Source organism: Syngnathoides biaculeatus, chromosome 15 (genome assembly GCF_019802595.1).
Source record: "Syngnathoides biaculeatus isolate LvHL_M chromosome 15, ASM1980259v1, whole genome shotgun sequence".
In the NCBI taxonomy this organism is placed as follows: Eukaryota; Metazoa; Chordata; class Actinopteri; order Syngnathiformes; family Syngnathidae; genus Syngnathoides; species Syngnathoides biaculeatus.
In genome coordinates this window covers 1882702-1901068 of record NC_084654.1, presented here as the reverse complement: position 1 = coordinate 1901068, position 18367 = coordinate 1882702, and the positions used below count along the sequence as shown (strand labels likewise).

The 18367-nt window shown below is 44.2% G+C and overlaps 1 protein-coding gene across 5 annotated transcripts in view; it reads left to right on the top strand.

Moving 5' to 3' along the window:
- Window positions 1-9615: 9615 nt before the first annotated feature.
- LOC133513670 (uncharacterized) overlaps window positions 9616-18367 on the top strand; it is a 54538-nt gene continuing 45786 nt past the window's right edge. For 3 of the 5 annotated variants that reach the window (XM_061844634.1, XM_061844635.1, XM_061844636.1), the window contains exon 1: window positions 9620-16882. In XM_061844634.1, the coding sequence (XP_061700618.1) occupies window positions 10397-12607 (2211 nt within the window). In that variant the 5' untranslated portion in view covers window positions 9620-10396 and the 3' untranslated portion in view covers window positions 12608-16882. Of the gene's footprint in view, window positions 16883-18367 lie in introns of all 5 variants that reach the window. The other 2 variants (XM_061844633.1, XR_009798566.1) reach the window with 2 other exon arrangements.

Genomic DNA, 18367 nt, shown 5'->3' with positions numbered 1-18367 from the left:
CAGACCAATACAAAGTCAGCATCACTGCAGATGCAGCATGTAGGCTTATACATTTTTTTAATGCAAGATATACTCTATCTTTGTTTGGGATTTTCATGAGAAGTATATGACAGAGTGTATTTGCTTGAATTGTACAGTATTTAAACATCCCTGTTCGGGGGAATGTTGGAGCATATCCCAGGTATTGTTGGGCAAGAGCCGGGGTACATTCTGAACTCAGCCAATCGCAGGGCACACAGAAAAAAAAACAACCATTTGCAATCATCATTATGCCTATGGGTAATTTAGAGTCTCCAATTAATGCATGTTTTTGGGATGTGGGAGGAAACCAGAGTGCCCAAAGACAACCCACTCTGGCACGGGGAAAACATGCAAATTCCAACAGATGGTACCAGGATTTGAACCATCTTCCTCAGAACTGTGACACTCTAACCAGTCGCACCGCTGCACCGACAAGACAGGTTAAGTTTTTTTTTTTTTTTTTTTTTTTAGATTTTACTCTAGCTCAGGTACTTTTGCCATTTTACACTAAGCTTCGTTTGCTTCATTTCTCTTGCGGATACTTTTACTGTAATGAAGTCTCATTGACCTTTAGCTTAACTGTACTAAATTTTCCAAGTGACGTTCCGAAAACATATAGTAGTGATACGACTAAAAATAGCAACAATCATTACGTAAATATGTCACATAACATTAGCATACAAGGAATGTTAAGTGTTTAATGTTCAATGACAAATAAAGTATTGACTCTCATGCTTGCACAACATTGCAGAATAAACTCACATATCACTGCAGAAAACTCAGAGTTGCAAGAGGAGGGGCACATGCAGAGTTGTTTATCTGACTAGCCTCTTGAAAGACAACATCCATCCATCCATTTTCTGAGCAGCTTATTCTCACGGGGGACGTGGGAGTGCTGGAGCCTATCCCAGCTGTCGTTGGGCAGGAGGCAGGGTACACCCTGAACTGGTTGCCTATCAATCACAGGCCGCATGGAGACAGACAACAGTCGCACTCACAATCACACCTAGGGCGTATTTAGAGTCTCCAATTTATGTACGTTTTTGGGATATGGGGGGAAACCAAAGTGCCCAGAGAAAAACAATGTAGGCGTGGGAATAACAAGCACACTCTACACAGGCGGGGCCGGGATTTGAATCCCAGTCCTCACCATTGTGACGCCAATGCTCTACAATTGCCCCACCCTGCCTCTTGAATGACAACAATAAAATCCAATGGAAGTTAGCAAACAACCCAGGCCCCACCCACATCCATCCATCTCTCTTTTTGACAGTCACTACAGGCTAGACTATTCTTCCACTTTTTGCTCCACAGTTCTGACAAATGTCTTTGGATTTTTTTGTTTGAATAAAGATTGTCAGGGAAAAATGCACTGTATCAAGTATGCATCTTATTTTGCAAATGTAGTGGAGTAAAAGTAAATTTTGCCAGGGACACAAATAGCTAAGTACAGATTTGTGAAATTTCTACTTAGCTACAATAATGAACTACAGTATCGACATTATGAGACTGGCATGAAGAATCAACTTTGAATTTCAGTTGCTATGTGTTTAAGCAGGACATAACTTGAATCAAATCAAATATCTACTGTTTGAAAAAAATGTCAATGCATGGTGTGTCTGTTTCAGCAAAAGGTTATAATCACAATTTTCAGTCTACAAACACATACGGTAAACAAAGTTTCCTTCTCAACAGTAAGTAACAGTCACACATTGTTTAAATCAGGAGTTGACAGTTTGACAAGCAAATCCAAAGAAAGGTCAATTTTGCTCTACCTGCTGTATGTCAACTATAAGCAGATGCAGCTGTGCTGGGGTGAAGCACCAGCTTCAGGGAAAGCTGTATGAGATTTAAGATTTGAAATGAAGGAAAAGTTGAACAGGGCTTTCAAATACAATTCAAGTAAATACACTCCGTCATATCGTTGGAATTCTCGTGACGGTCCCAAACAACGATAGAATATATCTTGCATTTTAAAAAAATGTGTATGCCTGCATTACAAACCCCCTTTTGACTTTTAGATGATGTCATACCCTTCTGCAATGCAGGTCATATTCAATATGGGCCTCACTGCATGTTTGCTTAAACATTATTATTGACACCGCAGGCGAAACAGTGAAGCCGCTGTAGAGCGTTGACCTCAGAGTTCTGAGGACAGGGGTTCAAATCCTGGCCCTGTCAGTGTGGACTTTGCATGTTCTCCCTGTGTCTGCGTGAGTTATCCCCGGGTACTGCGGTTTCCTCCTTCATCCCAAAAACATGCATTAATTGGAGATTCTAAATTGCTCACAAGTGTGATTGTGAATGCGACTGTCGTCTGTCTCAGTGAATGCGACTGTTGTCTGTCTCCCTGTGCTCTGCGATTGGCTGGCAACCAGTTTAGGCTATACTGTTGTGTACTGTTCAGGGTGTACCCTGCCTGCTGCCCGATGGCAGCTGGGACAGGCTCCGGCACTCCTGAGACCCTCCTGAGGATAAGCGACTTGGAAAATGGAAGGATGGATTATCACCCCACACATTGTGTCTACTCACATTTAGAAACATTTAGGAATTTTATTTTGTTATAAAGGTGATGTTTGAAACTTGAAAGTCAATCAAAATGAAGATTCGACAAAAATCTAATAAAACAAGATATTATCATCATGATGTTCATTCCTACCAATCTAAACAGCACACTATCTCATTGAACACCTTAACCTTTTTATCCCAATGTACAAATCACATACATGGAGGAATTTTGACTCTATGTAGCATGCGTTCAGTTTATACTTGGTGAAGATGTGAATGGATCTCTTTCTCTAAATGTGCCCTGTTTAAATGACCGAGGTCCAATCCCTGTGTAGTCTGCCTGTTCTTCACAATGAGATTAAATAAAATTCACTCCTTATAATCTTGAAGAGGATGAGTGTCCAAGAATATTCATGAATACTACATGTACAGGACACAGTACTGTATTACTTGAATATGATGGATGTTCTGTACTTCAAAGGTGGAAAGTAAAAGAAGAACTTGTACTTCATTACTGTACCTACTGTAAGTACATATCTGCTGTTTGCTTGAATATTTATTTTTCTGGTAACTATTTTTACTCCTTACTTTTTAAACACAAATGTCTGTACTTTCTACTCCTTACGTTCTAAAAATTGACTTATTTTTAAAAACTTCTAATGTTAGCAAAAATGCAATGTAAAAAAATCTGAAATTGGAAATTGTTTGTTTACAGTGGAAACAAAGTATTCAGGGGCCCTAAAATGTATCTATCCATCCATTTTCTGAGCCGCCTATTCTAACAAGGATCACGGGAGTAACGGCGCCTATCCCAGCTATCTTTGGGCAGGTTACTAGCCAATTGCTGAGCACATAGAGACAAACAACGAGCTGCACAAGTTGTTCACACCTAGGCATGGGAGAAGATACAAACTCCGCACAGGTGGGGCCAGGATTTGTACCCCGGTCCCCAGAACCGTGAGGCTAACACTTTAACTGGTCACGCCAACGTGCTGCCCTGCTTAAATTCACTCTTTACCATATTTCAGCCATTTGCTAAAATCCTTTGTGTGAATGTTTTCCCTCAATGTACACACAGCACCCCATGTTGAGTAGTGGCTCAGAAAATGGATGGATGGTCAGATGAGACCATGATAGACCTTTTTGGTTTTATTTCTATATTGCATGTGTGGAGAACACCAGCCAGCCACTGCTCATCAACTGCCAAATAAGATCCTAACAGTGAAGCATCGTGGCAGCATCATTCTGTGGGGATGTGTTTCAGCTGCAGGGACCGGACAACTGGCTGCAATCAAATGAAACATGAATGCAGCCAAGTACAGGAAATATCACATGAAAATCTTCTCCAGATTGCTCAGGACATCAGAATGAACCATAAGTTCACCTTCCAAGAAGACAAGGCCCTAATCACACAGCTAAAATAATGAAGCCGTGGCTTCAGAAAAACTCTGTGACTGCTCTTGAATGGCCAAGCAAAAGCTGTTCACTAACTTTCATCATCCAACCTGACACAATAGAGAGGATCTGCTTGGAGGAATGGCAGCGGATCCCCAAATCCAGGTGTGATATACTGTTGCACAATTCCTCAAAAGACATATGGTTGTATTAGCTCAAAAGGGTGCTTCTACTAGTGAGAAAATGGTCGGAATATTTGTGCTTGTGTAGTACAGTGTGCTCTTGCCGATTTGCAGTTCACCTTTCACAGCCCTGCATACTTGCAGATTTTGGTCTCAAACTTTTTTTTTTTTAATTTATCGTATTTACACGATCATAAAGGTGTTAAATTCTCTTCCAAATACACAGAGCACCACATTAGACTTGGTGCCTTACAATGTGGTGCACCTCATGTGCACAATGAATTTCAACACTTGCAATTGTTATTGTGTTACTTGTCCCACCAAGTATGTGCACCTTAGTGCCTTTAATTTTCTCAAAAACATGACAGTGCGCCTTATATTCCAGTGCTCCTTATGTATGCATCAATATTGACCCGCAACAGGTCTCGCAACTATGGTAACAGCTGCTGACTCTTATTTTCCCCTGTAGAAGAAGTACCATGCGGTGCATGCTGGGATATATGACTGCAGGAAGCGTGCCGTTTCCATTTGTATATTTGTGTAACGACGCCAAAATGGTTCCTATTAAGAGACATGCTTGTGACGCAGAGTTTAAACTCAAGGCAATCATTCACACAGTACAACACAGGAATAGAGCAGCAGCTAGAGCAATTAACATAAATCAATAGTCCGGAAGTGGAGGAAGCAACAAGATTCTCTGCGCAAAGTAAAGAAGACTAAACAGAATTTCCAAGGGAACCAAGCGAGATGGCTACAGTTGGAGGACAAACTCGAACAGTGGGTTGTTGAACAGAGAGCAGCAAGTAGAATGTCAGCGCAATCACTATTTGAATTAAGGCAACAGTACTAGCACGCAAATTTAACATCAGTGAATTTAGAGGCGGTCCTTCTTGGTGCTTTTGGTTCATGAAAAGACATAATTTCTCCATTCGCACACAAACTACTGTTTTACCGCAACTCCCAAAAGACTACCAAGAAAAGCTGGTCACTTTCTGCACGTACTGAAAAAACAAGATACGGCAAGAGCACATAATCAACATGGACGATGTTCCACTTAAGTTTGATATTCCTGTGAACTGCCCTGTGGATAAAAAGGGAGGACGTAGAGTAAATGTTCGCACCACAGGAAATGAAAAGTCATCCTTCACTCGTTCTCGCCTGCCTAGGCTCATGGCCAGAAACGTCCACCCATGGTTATTTTCAAGTGGAAGACCTTGCCAAAACAAAACTCTCCAGCTGGCTTCATTATCAAAGCTAACTCGCAGGGATTGATGGATGAAGAAAAGATGAGTGAGTGGTTGTGAGAAATGTACGTGAAGTGACTGGGTGGCTTTTTTCACACAGCTCCGTCTCTACTGATCTACGAGTCAATGTACTCCCATAGCACCGATGGTATCAAAAAACAAGAGAAGTGCACTAATTCAATGCTCGCGGTCATTCCGGGTAGATTGACAAAAGAACTCCAGTCACTAGATATTGGTGTTAATTAGGGTATTCAAAGCTACACTGCGAACTGCGTGGGAACACTGGATGATAGAAGGCGAACACACATTCACCAACAGGAGGAGACAGCACCGGACGACATACACTATCTGCCAGTGGATCGTAAATGCCTTGGCTGATATATCAGTCTCAATTGTGGTCCAACCTTTCAGGAAGGCAGGAACTGCCAGACAACAGCAGTGACACTAACTCGATTAATGACGTTTTTGACGAGACGGAGCCGGGCATGTTGGATGCCACATATGCCCAACTGACACTGAAGAAGAAGAATTAGAGGGATTCATGGATGAGGAACTGATGAAGTTGGCTTTATGTGTTTCTTTGTGTGTTTACAGCTGAACAAGTTTGGTCAAATTGTGAATATGGACATTAATGTTTGAAAAATGTTGAGTTATTGCTATATTGTTATTGCTTTGCACTTGCACATTACAATATGGTGACTGCACTGTTTGATTTACCGTAACAGTATCAGACTGTTTTTACGTGTTTACTGGATCGAGGAAAAGGTCCCCTCCACTATGTGATATAAATGTTGTAATACATGTGATACTTTGCTCTTGTTAAAAGATAAAGTGTTTCACAAAAATACTACATCACTGACTTTACTTCGGAGAAAATAATAAAACAGCTATTTATTCACAGAGCTGTCAGAATTCAGAATGCTGTAATCTATTAATGAAGTTTGACTGACCTGACTGTTTTGTTGACATTCCCTTTAGCGCAGCTCCATCTAATGGATGCATAACGTAACCCCAGCCTCTACTGTTGCATCTATTCTATTATAATGCGGTGTGCCTTGTACATGAAAAAAGTTTTGAAATAGGCCATTCATTGAAGCTGCGCCTTATAATGCGATGCACCTTATAGTGCAGAAAATATGGTACATTTAAACAAACTGGTTAGACTGTTAGCATGCATGGCAGCAGGTGTTTTAGCGCATATGTAAGCTACCGTATGATGGCAAAAATAGCAAATAATACAACAAATACAAGAATGACTCACGAAATAATCGAATACATGCATTTTAAACGCTATTTACATGCTCCCAGCTTACTTTGTGGCACTATGGAGGTGCTTAGGGAGCATATAAATAGTGTTTAAAGTACATGATTTGTGTCAATTATTTTGTCAGTCATTCTTGTGCTGTCCACAAATATGGAATGCAATGACACATTGTCCCAACTAGCATAGCTACATGGAATATCCCAACCCTTGGCCCCCACCATCTTATCATTGCCATGGTATTAATGTACAGTTGGTACGGTAAAGTATTCAGACCCTCTTAAATTTTTGACTTGTTAAATTGCAGCCCACGACCTGAGTGAAGATTAGGGTTACAGAAAATGGATGGATGGATGGATGGATGGATCTTTGGACTGGACCGGGTGTTTTAGGCCATGAAAAACATCATCAAAGCAGTAATTTTGTACTGTGTAGTATATGGGTGCATATGGTCTAAAAAGTGTAATGGACAATTCAGGTTTATCATTTGAGTAAATAGTGGGTTTTCTCCAGCCTCTGGTAGAACACAGTTTAGATTACATGATCAACATTTACATACTTTTATTTAGGTACCTCAAATGCTTAGCAGCTACAAGCCTGATTAGAGGACAAAAGAGGGTAAAAATCATTCCCTTTATTGTATTTTACAGATTACTGGATATAAGTGAGGGAGGATGCATTCATGTTTCAGGGCAATAGGAATGTGCTTCCAGTTGGACGTTTCATGTGGTGTAGTGTTGAACAGTAGCGTCTCTAGCATGAAAAGATAAGTGGGGCACTAGAGTGAGCACAAGCAGTAAAACCTACATAATAGATTATATGTCATATCAAGAACACAATCCTTTTTTAATCATAGTCTGACAAATTAGGGCTATGAATAAATGTCTATCTTTCATGAGGGCAAACATGTGAATAACCTGTTTGTCAAAATCCAACAATCCATGAATGAATTCACTTTCAAAGGACAACATAGCTAGTGCATTTAATCTCTGATGGTCCACTGTGTTTCCTGTAAATGTCTTGATCCTTTTAACCATTGAAAAGTTTCTTTCAGATTTAGTTGTTTTCATTGCAGTTGTGATGATTATTTTGAGCAGTGGCACATTTTCAGAAAATGCATCTTGTAGTTTATCATAAATCAACTGCAGCAAAGATACGGTGTTGCCAGTATGCAACTTTGAGTGACTGTACAGGGACTTCAGTTCACTTTGTATCTTAAGTTTTTTTCCAATTGGGCAGATTTTAGTTGCACATTCAAATTCAGCACATGGAAATGATTTGCTAAATTTACTGAAAAGTGTGCTGTCCACGAGCTTTACTGCTGCTATAAGGTGAACACTTTTGGCCCCTAAGGCGATTTAGCATTTATACAGAGTTTTAAGCATGTAGAAATTCTTCGAAGCATATACTTGTTTTCTTCAATTTGCTGATTGATCAGTTCAATGGCATACTTATGAGCGGACTCATAGTTGCAACTGAGCAGCTATGTTAGCAGTCCTAAACAAACCCAGTTTCAGGAGATTCTCAACATGTGAGCCACTGCTCTCATTTTTGGCCAGACGTTCTGAAAGATCTTTCAAATCTTTAAATCCCATCGTAATCCATGTAGTGTCTCCCCCGAAGAGCAGGCAAGGAAAACAAAACGACGATTTTCTGATCACACATCCAGTTAGTCAGGTTTTCCTCTTGAACCATTTGGGGTTGAAGGTGTGGGTTTTGTCCTTTCCATCTTGAACAATGTTAAAATCCACTGGCTGGTGCAGTCCCAAATGTTTAATAAATTTTTTTTGCTCATTTAGTCTTGACTAAAATATCTACATCATTCATATTGATGGGTTGCATCTATTTGTCCTTGATCTCACAATGAAAACAAAGCTTGCTGTCGCTATGTGCCAAAACTGAACGTTTGTTACGTCTTCATGTATGTCACCCCAATACTGTATTTTATTTGGCTGATTTCGGCTTTGGGCCACATTAACTTGGCCCCATGGCTGTCAACTGAGAGCAGCTAAAGACATGCGCACGATGATTTTAGTGGTTCATCACTTAAATAAATGCTCACAGGCTGGCACTATTTGAGTCGCTGTTAGAAAAACTGTGCTTGGCTTTGGCAAAGCCTTTGGATTATGCAAAATGTTTACAACAGAAATGCCTTGGTAACATAATTGGTATTCATAATTATGGATATTATTATTCATGATAAATATTATTTATAGATTATTGCTGTATAAAGAGAAGACAATTATTTTGAACCTGCATAGTGCTCCACCAGTGCCATCTGATGGCCCAACTGTCCCCAACACAGATGTCACTAGTGGTAAATGTTTCCTGGATATTGTCAGAGACAGAATTGCAACAGTTGGAAAACACAGAAATTCCCAAAGGGTATGTTTGAACTCAGTGCAAATTTTCTCGGAGCAGGTCACCAGGACATGCAACCCCACTCACCCATCACTTAGTCAGCCCCATCACTGTATGTTTTAACTCTTTACCTCAAGGTTTTTCTTTCCTTGACCACAACCTACATGAGGTGAAACACACCACATTGTTGTCCTGTACCCTGTGTTTTTCCTATGATCTGGATTTTTTGTTATTAAATGAAACACGGCGAACAGAAAGTAGCTGTAATAGCATTTTAAATAAGGAAACACGAGCGAATTTTAGTTTTATTGCTGCATCCTGTGTATGAAAGTGTCAGACTGTAAAGTGCTGAGCGTGTGACTGGTGGAACAAAACAGGGTATGTGGTGCAAGAATGGAATGTTTTAGAACAGACGGTGCTAACTGCAAGGAGGATGCGGAGACGACAGGACTCAGAGGCAGTTGATGGAAAAACTACTGTCAGGAAACCACCACCAGGAGGAGCCAGCATGCGACTCTGCAGGGGAGGAGTCGGCCACACATCCTGCGGACCAAAGGAGACCAATGAGAGAGCGCCAAGGATACCTGAAGAAGACACAGAACCAATACTGAATCAGTAGATTGTACTTTAAAATTGTTCTGGGAAACTCAGATGTAGAATACGTCGGCTGAGGGAACAGAGACGTACAGGGTTGTAATGAGAGGGACCTGAGACCCAGGTGTGTGTTGAAGGAATAAATCCACTCGTGTGTGAAAATGCCAGCTTCCTGATACCTTTTTATTGCAGAACGAGCGCGTGTATTGTTGGATGAGAAGCAGTTGAGTAAGGTCACAAATTGGAGTCAGATTACTAACTTAAGTTTATGATGATTTAGAAATATAAATTTCCAACAATTTATGGTGACCCCGACGTGATGCAAGAGAGGTAAAAGAAGTCCGGGACTTCGAGAAAAACCACAAGGGTCAAGGACTCTGGTCAGGGACCCACGTCCACACCAGGTGACGACCTGACAAAGGAGCCATGTGTCCGAACGTCTTTCCTCTTGGGCCTACAGTGAAACAAGGTAAGTAGACTCCTTTTCAAATTCTGCACATTGGCAACGCTAAATTATAAGAGGAAGGAGGAGCGGAACGACGTAAAAGTGTAATAGTGTGGACATTAGTAGGGTATAAAATCTGGGATTTACCTACTAGAATAGTTTGGAACTATTCGTGGTTATGATACGGTTTAAAATCTGGGATTTACGTATCAGTGTGGAAGCGGTGTGAGTGTGAAAACTAACATTGTTCTGCGTAAAAAGTGGTTGGGACACGCACGGGTGGATTTCAAGATGGCGAATGAGAGGAAGTGTGAAGGGTCTCGGGTCCAGCACTTAAGACGAACGGACTGAAATCTGGTCGGAGATTAATGGTCATTACGCTAAGATGGAATCACGGTTGATTAGTGGAATAGAAAGTAAGAAAATTAAGAAGGAAAAAGAACGGAGTCAGAAGTTGTTTCTGAAATTAAAGAAGGATGAATTGTTTCGCGGAGAACCCGGAACATGGGACATGGCGAAGTTAGCGCGGCAGTTACAGAAAAAGGAAAGCAGAATGTTGGCAGATATTCGAGATATGAAGGAGGATCAGAGCCAAGTCGGATGGCGACAGCGTAATAAACTTGAGAAGGAAGTGAAGAAATTGGAGAAAGATAGACGAGGCATTCACCAATTGGCAACTATCGCTACTGTGCTGGTGGCGATAAAAGAGGAAAAGAGTGAGAATGAGGTGAAGAAAGAGGATGAAGTGATTGAAAAAGTGGAAGAAAAGACGGAATGTCTGAGAGGCATTTATCCACAGTTGTCAGACTCGCGACAGTATGTGTTTGCGCCGCCACCGTATCAGACGGCGCCAGTAATGGCCCCCGTAGTCACCTTGGGGGGCAGAATGGTTTTAGATGTAGAAGATGAAGGTTCACGGATGGCGCCAGCGACCATACAGTTGATTGAACAGGCTGTGAATAATGAGAGAAAGGGAGTGCGCGGGAAAAAGCAGGGGAGTGTGGAGTCGCCTGTGCTGGCGCCAGGGGCGGAGCTAGCAGGAGACGGGGGCACCACTAGTGCAGGGACTCTGAAGCTGATGAAGACGGAGGCATCGCGGAAGTTGTTTGAAGGACAAAAGGTCCAGAGTGAAGAAAGAGAGATGTTAGAGGAAGTGATGACGGGGACACAGAAACATGGGCAGGCAATGCCCAGCGACGCTGATCACCGCGAGGAGGAAATGGAAAGTGATGAGGAAGACGAGGTGGTGTTACGTGAACAGCGGCAGATGCTCAGAGCGTTGAGTGAAGGAGAGAGGCTGGGCGATAGTGAGGAGAGCATGTCCAGGGCGGAGCGAGGCTATAATACGCATAGTAAAGGGAAAATGATGGCACAGCAGGAGCAGCCTCAAACAATGGCACCCCTAGTGGTGACTCATGCTGGCCTTCACTATGAGCCTTTGGTGCTTCGGGATGTGGCTGCTTTGGTGGAAAAATTGCCCCCCCTGCATAAAGGGGCACGAGCCTGGATTACTAAATTCTTAGCTGCCATGTCAGGACAGGGAGTAGCATTGGGGGATTTTAGACAAGCCATTTTGGGACCATGTTCCCTGATTCAATTACAGAATATTGAGGGGGCAGCTGGCACCCGCCAGCTGGGGAGAGAAACGCCACCGGCGGAGATCTCGGAGGCATTGTTTCGGGAGCTGAGGGCGGCCTTTCCCTCCCCAGTGGATGTGGTGCCAACAATTTTTAATTATGGAAAAGATGTGACTTCCGAGCAACATTATGCTCAGGCATTGGAGCTGTGGATTGAGACCACAGGTAAACACCCAGGCAGCTACCCTGAAGCTGAGATGATGTTCAGGACGGCGATGCTGAACGTCCTCCCAAATGAGGTGCAAGCGATTATGAGAATTGATCCGGACATTTTGGTCTGTCCGGAACCGAGATTTAAGAGGCATTTGATACACCATTGCCGCATCTACATGGAAAAAGCAAATAAAAATCAAAAGGAAACTGATGCTCTGGCGACTGGTTTGGTTAAAGTACAGTTGGCAAAGTTGCATGGTGAGGCAAAACAAGAAAAGGTTAAACAAAAACAGATGTATCAAACTCCAGTGGGGGCTGGATGGGGCCAAGGGTTCCGTGGTGGATACAGAGAATCCACGGGGTCAGTATTACCAAGCCAACCCGTGGTACGGCCCGGACGGATAGGGGGGCCTGGGAAGCTCGGAAAGCACTGGCCAGGCAGAGCCAATGCTCCAGTTGACAGTGGCGGACACTCCGGTCCAGATGTTGGTGGACACTGGAGCAACACATTCATCAATCAACATGCCACTGCCAAGTACAGCGTTGTCGAGATGAGGTACAACGTTGGTCTGCTTCTCGGGACGTCCTCAGACTCTGCCCTTTACCCGGCCATTGAAAACGGAAATCACAAACACTGGACAGAAACTATATCATTCATATGTTCATGCAATGGACACACCCATCAATTTAATGGGCAGAAACATGTTGTCAGCATTGAGAGCCCAGATATTGTGCGGCGAGAAGGGACTTACAGTGACATTTCCTGGCGGACAGGTTCTGGAATGCTCCCAGCCTGTAACACCTAGGGGTCAGTGGTTGATGGCACCACTCCCCACAGTACCTGAAACGGCACAGATCTACTGGGCTAGATTGAATCCTGAGACTCCACTTGGCGGAGGTGTCTACTCCACTTACCTCCTGTGGAAACCGTGGATCCAGGCATTGGCACCGTACCACCCCCCAGTGGACCCATTGCATTGCACTCTATATTACGATAGGGATTCGGATGAAGTATATAGAGATGCGTTTGAAGAAATCGAGGGAGTTGATTGGACACTACAGTCACCATGCATCTTTGTAGGCCCAGAGGGAGTGGCAGAGAATGTGCAGTTGTCGCCAGAGTAAGAACAATGGTTCAAAATGGGTGAGGAAGGTCTGCCCCATGTAACGCTGGCTGTGTCGCCAGGCCATGAGCCCCGCCAATTGGGGCCCATGGTGAAACGATTAACACAACAACATGACTGGATGATGACTGAGATTCCAGATGTGTGGCATTCGGCCGCAACCAAAAGTTACAGGTCAATGGCAAAAATGGTAGATGAGTCAGACCTTGAATTGGTCTTCCTGGACCGCCATCATGGGCGGGAACAGACGGACCATGAGTCTGCACAGGCGATGCTGGATCAAATGCCACAGACCTTGTGGTCACAGGGTCCATTTGATGTTGGTTTTTGTCATACGGTTCAACCGATCCAATTGGAAGTTGATTGCTCCATTAAGGTCCGCCGTCCTCAATATCGATGGCCGAAGGAAGCAGACAAAGGTATGGAGGGGACAGTGGCAGGATTGTGGGATGCGGGGGTGTTGGAAACGTCGGCATCCTTTTGGAACACACCTCTGAGGCCGGTCCAGAAGGCTGACGGGTTGACATGGAGGATGGCCCACGATTTGCGGCCAGTGAATGACATAACTATAACTCCAGTTTTGCCAGTTCCTGACCCCCATCGCATCCTGTCCTCCCTGGATCCTCAGAAACATTGGTATATGGTAATTGATTTGGCGAATGCATATTTCTGTTTCCCACTGGCTGAGTCAATACGACACGTGTTTGCATTTTCTTACAAGGGGTGAAATTGCAGTACAAACGACTCCCACAGGGCTTCAAGAATTTGCTGGGAATCTTTAATCAGGTATTGAAGGACTTGTTATTTTCATGTGAACCACCCCAAGGCTCAGTGCTCCTGCAGTTTGTGGACAATCTCCTCATTGCAGCTGAAACATCCAACCAGTGTGTGGAAGCCACACGAGCAGTGCTGTTGAAGCTTGCTGACCTGGGCTTCAAACTGTCAAGGAAAAAGTTACAGTGGTGTCGCAAGTCTGTGGTTTTTCTGGGGCGTGTCATCACACCAGCCGGTTTGGCTATGTCCCCTAATCACCGCAGCTCCATCTTGCGACACCCACGTCCAGAAACAGTGCAGGACATGCTGTCTTTCTTGGGATTGTGTGGCTACAGCCGAGCCTACATCCCATGTTATGTGGATAAAACAGCAGGCCTGCGGGCCCTTGTTAAACAACAAGGGGTCTGAAATTTGAAGGCCACATTGCAGTGGACCCCTGAGGATGAGGCATTGTTTGTGCAACTAATTCAGTAATTGGCATCAGCAGCAGCTTTGGCTACCCCAGATTACACTAAGGTGTTTCATTTAGATGTAGCTATTAGTGAGAAAACAGTGAATGCGGCATTGTACCAAAGACATGGCACAAACAGGGCACTTTTATTGTATTGTAGTGTGCCATTAGACGGAATTGAACAGAAACAAGCAGACTGCGTTAGGTACGCGGCGGGCCTGGCAAAGGTCCTACAGAAAACGGCACATGTGGTCATGGGGTATCCCGTCCAGGTGTAAACAGACCATGCGGTGTCAGCTTTTGTCGCATCGGTGGCATTTACGTTGACACCCCTAAGACAAACACGGATGATGAAAGTATTGACGGCACCAAATGTTACGTATGTGCATGATGGTGTGAACATGGCTAATCACCTCCTGGAAGGGGCACATGATTGTGCTCTGAAAGTACAGAAAGATCAAAAGGTCCGTGAGGACTTGTATGCGGAACCATTGGGAGGTGGACGGGTTATGTTCACGGATGGGTGTTGTTGGCGTGCCAAGGATGGGACACTCCACGTGGCAGCGGCAGTGGTGGAGTGGAAAGGTTCTTTCTTCCTCCCGGTGACAGCTCAGAAGTTGACAATAAAACCCTCCGCCCAGGCGGCTGAGGTGTTGGCTCTGGTGTTGGCCTTGGAACAGTGTCCAGGACAGCAATTAACTGTATATACTGATTCGGCATATGCAGCGTCGGCTGCCCTGATTGACCTAAAGGGGTGGCTGCACAATGGCTGTCTAACAGTGAAAGGCAAAGAAATTGCTCACAGAACTTTGATGGAGCGATTGTATGAAGCAATTAAGGGTCCCCACAAATTGGCGATTGTAAAGGTCCCGGGACACGCAAAGGCCAACACCATGGTGGCAAAAGGTAATGAGAGGGCGGATGCTCTCGCGAAAGAAGTGGCTGGGTACACCTCTCAGGACGAGATGATGTTAGCAACCACGGCTGTGGTCTGGGATGGGGAACCCCCGGATCTTCCAGTGGCACCTGAGGTTACACTGGAGGACATTTTGGACGCACAAGGTCACAGACAAGGCGGTTGCAGATTCGTCATCAGCATCACCAGAGTCGGACATCACTCCGTACGTCTACCTCCGGGTGCTTTCCCGGAAGTGGACTGAACCTCGCTGGAAAGGACCGTTTAGGGTTCTGGCTAGAACTTCACACGCCGTCCAATTGGAAACTAAAGGACAAAACTGGTACCGTTACTCACAGTTGCGCCCGGCCCCAGACTTTGTGCCTGCCAATGGTGAGCTAAAAGGTTGACCGCCCGGACGGGCAGGTCAAGAGAGGGAATGTGAAGATGGCGAGAATTTGATCAAAGTCGGACTCGAAAGTGTCTGAACAAAGACGACGACGATGCAAATGTTTAACTTTATTGAGTATTTTGCTTGCTGGCTTGTTTGTGTGGACTATGTTGGCATTTGAACATATGATGCAGGATGATGGAAGTGATGGCGCGAAAGGAGAACAAGTGATGGTGTACCATTCCTGTAATAGAACGGTATGGTATGAAGCAGAGCAAGATGGTGGTAAGACGCTGACACAGACACAACAACTACTGCCAAATCTGAAGTGTAAACAACCGACACAGGTGAACGCTTGGGTGACAATTTTCAACTGGACTCAACAATGGCTTGATTTGTTAGATAAATTGGACAATTATCAACCACGGTATGGAAAAGAAAAAGCCTATTTTTGACACCCATGTTGCACAACAAAATTTCACCTGCCTAAAGTTAAATGGGACTGGCCCTGGGATTGGAAGTATCCAGGAGTCATGGTGTCATGAAAGTGTGTCTTTGCCAGCAGGAATCGCTCTCGCTCGTGCTGATGTTTGGCTGTGTTGTGGAGCGAAAGTGTTGTATGATAGGCTTCCCACCAATGCCTCAGGTAAGTGCGCCCTAATAACGCTGATCATGCCGATTAGTGTGATAGCATTAGATCTGACCAGAATGGATTGGGAAGGCGTTGGACAGTGGGGAAGAATCCCCTTCCTTGGGAGGAAGAAAAGGGACATGCAAGAATGGTTGAATGCAGGAGACCCCACGTACATAGATGCAATTGGAGTTCTGAGAGGGGTCCCTGATGAATACAAATTGGTGGATCAAGTGGCAGCAGGATGGGAGAGTATTTTCCTGTTCGTTACAGTAAACAAAAATGTGGACCGAATTAATTATGTCCACTATAATGTCCAACGATTGGCGAACTTCACCACTTCAGCACTCTAGGCAGTGCATGAGCAATTGGCTGCCATGTCTCTTATGGCATTCCAAAACAGAATGGGCTTAGATATATGTTGTTAGCTGAAAGAGGAGGAGTGTGTGGTATTTTTGGGGATCAGTGCTGTACTCTGATTCCCAACAATACGTCTCCTGGCCTTACCAAGGCATTGGAGGGTCTGCGCACGTTAAGTAACAAAATGAAGGAGCACTCAGGTGTGGACACCAGTTGGTATTCTGACTGGTTAAACGTCTTTGGTAAATATAAAAGCTTGATTGCATCAGTACTGATTTATATCGCTGTGTTTTGCTGCTATTATGGTGTTGCTGTATTCCATGTATCAGATCATTAACTGTTAAGACAATTGAACGCACGTTGGGGGCACTCCCTCCGGGTGGCCAGTACATGATGATCCCTCAGAAGGACCCCCAGGAGGCGGAGACAGCTGTGGCCCTCCGGGAGTCCGGGATGTGAGTATGTGAAGGTGACCTCAGGGACCTTAGGCCATGAGGAGGGAATGAAATTTTCTACTGATTTTCTACTAGAATGAATTTTTTTACTGATTTTTAATTTTATACTAATTTTTAGCTTATGGTTCAAAATACAATACAAAATTTATGGAGGATTTTTCAGAACTGCTGTCAGTTCCTTCTAATGACTAAATCTATTTTGTCATAGTGGGGGACTTTAACATTCATGTTGACAATAACATGGCAAAAACATCCAAAGAACTTTCTGCCACATTTGACTTCTCTCAACAAAGTAAGAGTCCAACTCACACTCAAGGTTACATCTTAAACCTGGTCATCTCTTGGGATGTTGAAATTCTATCAATTGACATTAATCATGTGGCTATTTCTGACCATTTTTTTGTGTAATTTTTGAATTACAGATTCTTCCAAAAGTTCAGACAACCTCTGTCTATGAAGAAAAGGTTTATAAATGAGAGTACTGGTACTAAGTTTAAAGATTTTAAAGAAACTTTAGCTGTTCTACAAACTATGAATGCTGAGACAGTTGATGAAGTTTATGACAATTTCGTCTCAAAAATCTCAAATTCCATGAATGCGCTCACTCCTGTTCAAACTATCAAACATCCTGAGACAACCTCCAACACCATGGAGGAACACATCCATGGTGAAGAGCTCTAAATCAAAGTGTAGGGAAGCAGAACGTAAGTGGAGAAAAACTCAACTCCAAATTGACTATTTTCTACCGCTTCTCTGCGTCGGGTCGCGGGGGAAGTAGCTTCAGCAGGGATACCCAGACTTCCTTTCCCCGGACACTTCTTCCAGGTCTTTCGGAGGGATCCCAAGGTCTTCCCAGGCTAGCCAAGAGACATAGTCTTGCCAGCATGTCCTGGGTCATCCCTGGGGTCTCTTTGAGGTGGGACATGCCAGGAACACCTCACCAGGGAGGCGTCAAGGAGGCATTCAGATCAGATGCCCCAGCCACCTCATATGGCTCCTCTCAATGCGGAGGAGCAGCGGCTGAACACACTGAACCCTCCCAAATGACCGAGCTTCTCACCTTATCTCAAAAGGAGAGCCCAGAAACCCTGTGGAGAAAACTAATTTCCGCCGCTTGTATCTGGGATCTTGTTCTTTCGGTCATGACCCACAGCTCGTCCCCACAAATGAGGACAGGACATAGATCAACTGGTAAATTGAGAGCTTTGCTTTTTGACTTAGCTCCCTCTTCACCACAACGAACCATTACAAAGTCCCCATCACAGCAGATACTGCACCGATCTGTCTGTCAATCTCCCGCTCCATTCTTCCCTCACTCGTGAACAAGAGCCCAAGATACTTGACTCCTCCACTTGGGGCAGGATCTCATCCCCAACCCGGAGAAGGCATGCCACCCTTTTCCGAGTGAGGGCCATGGTCTCTGATTTGGAGGGGCTGATTCTCATGCCAAGCTTCGAAATCCCTGCACCCTCGGAGAGCCTGCCG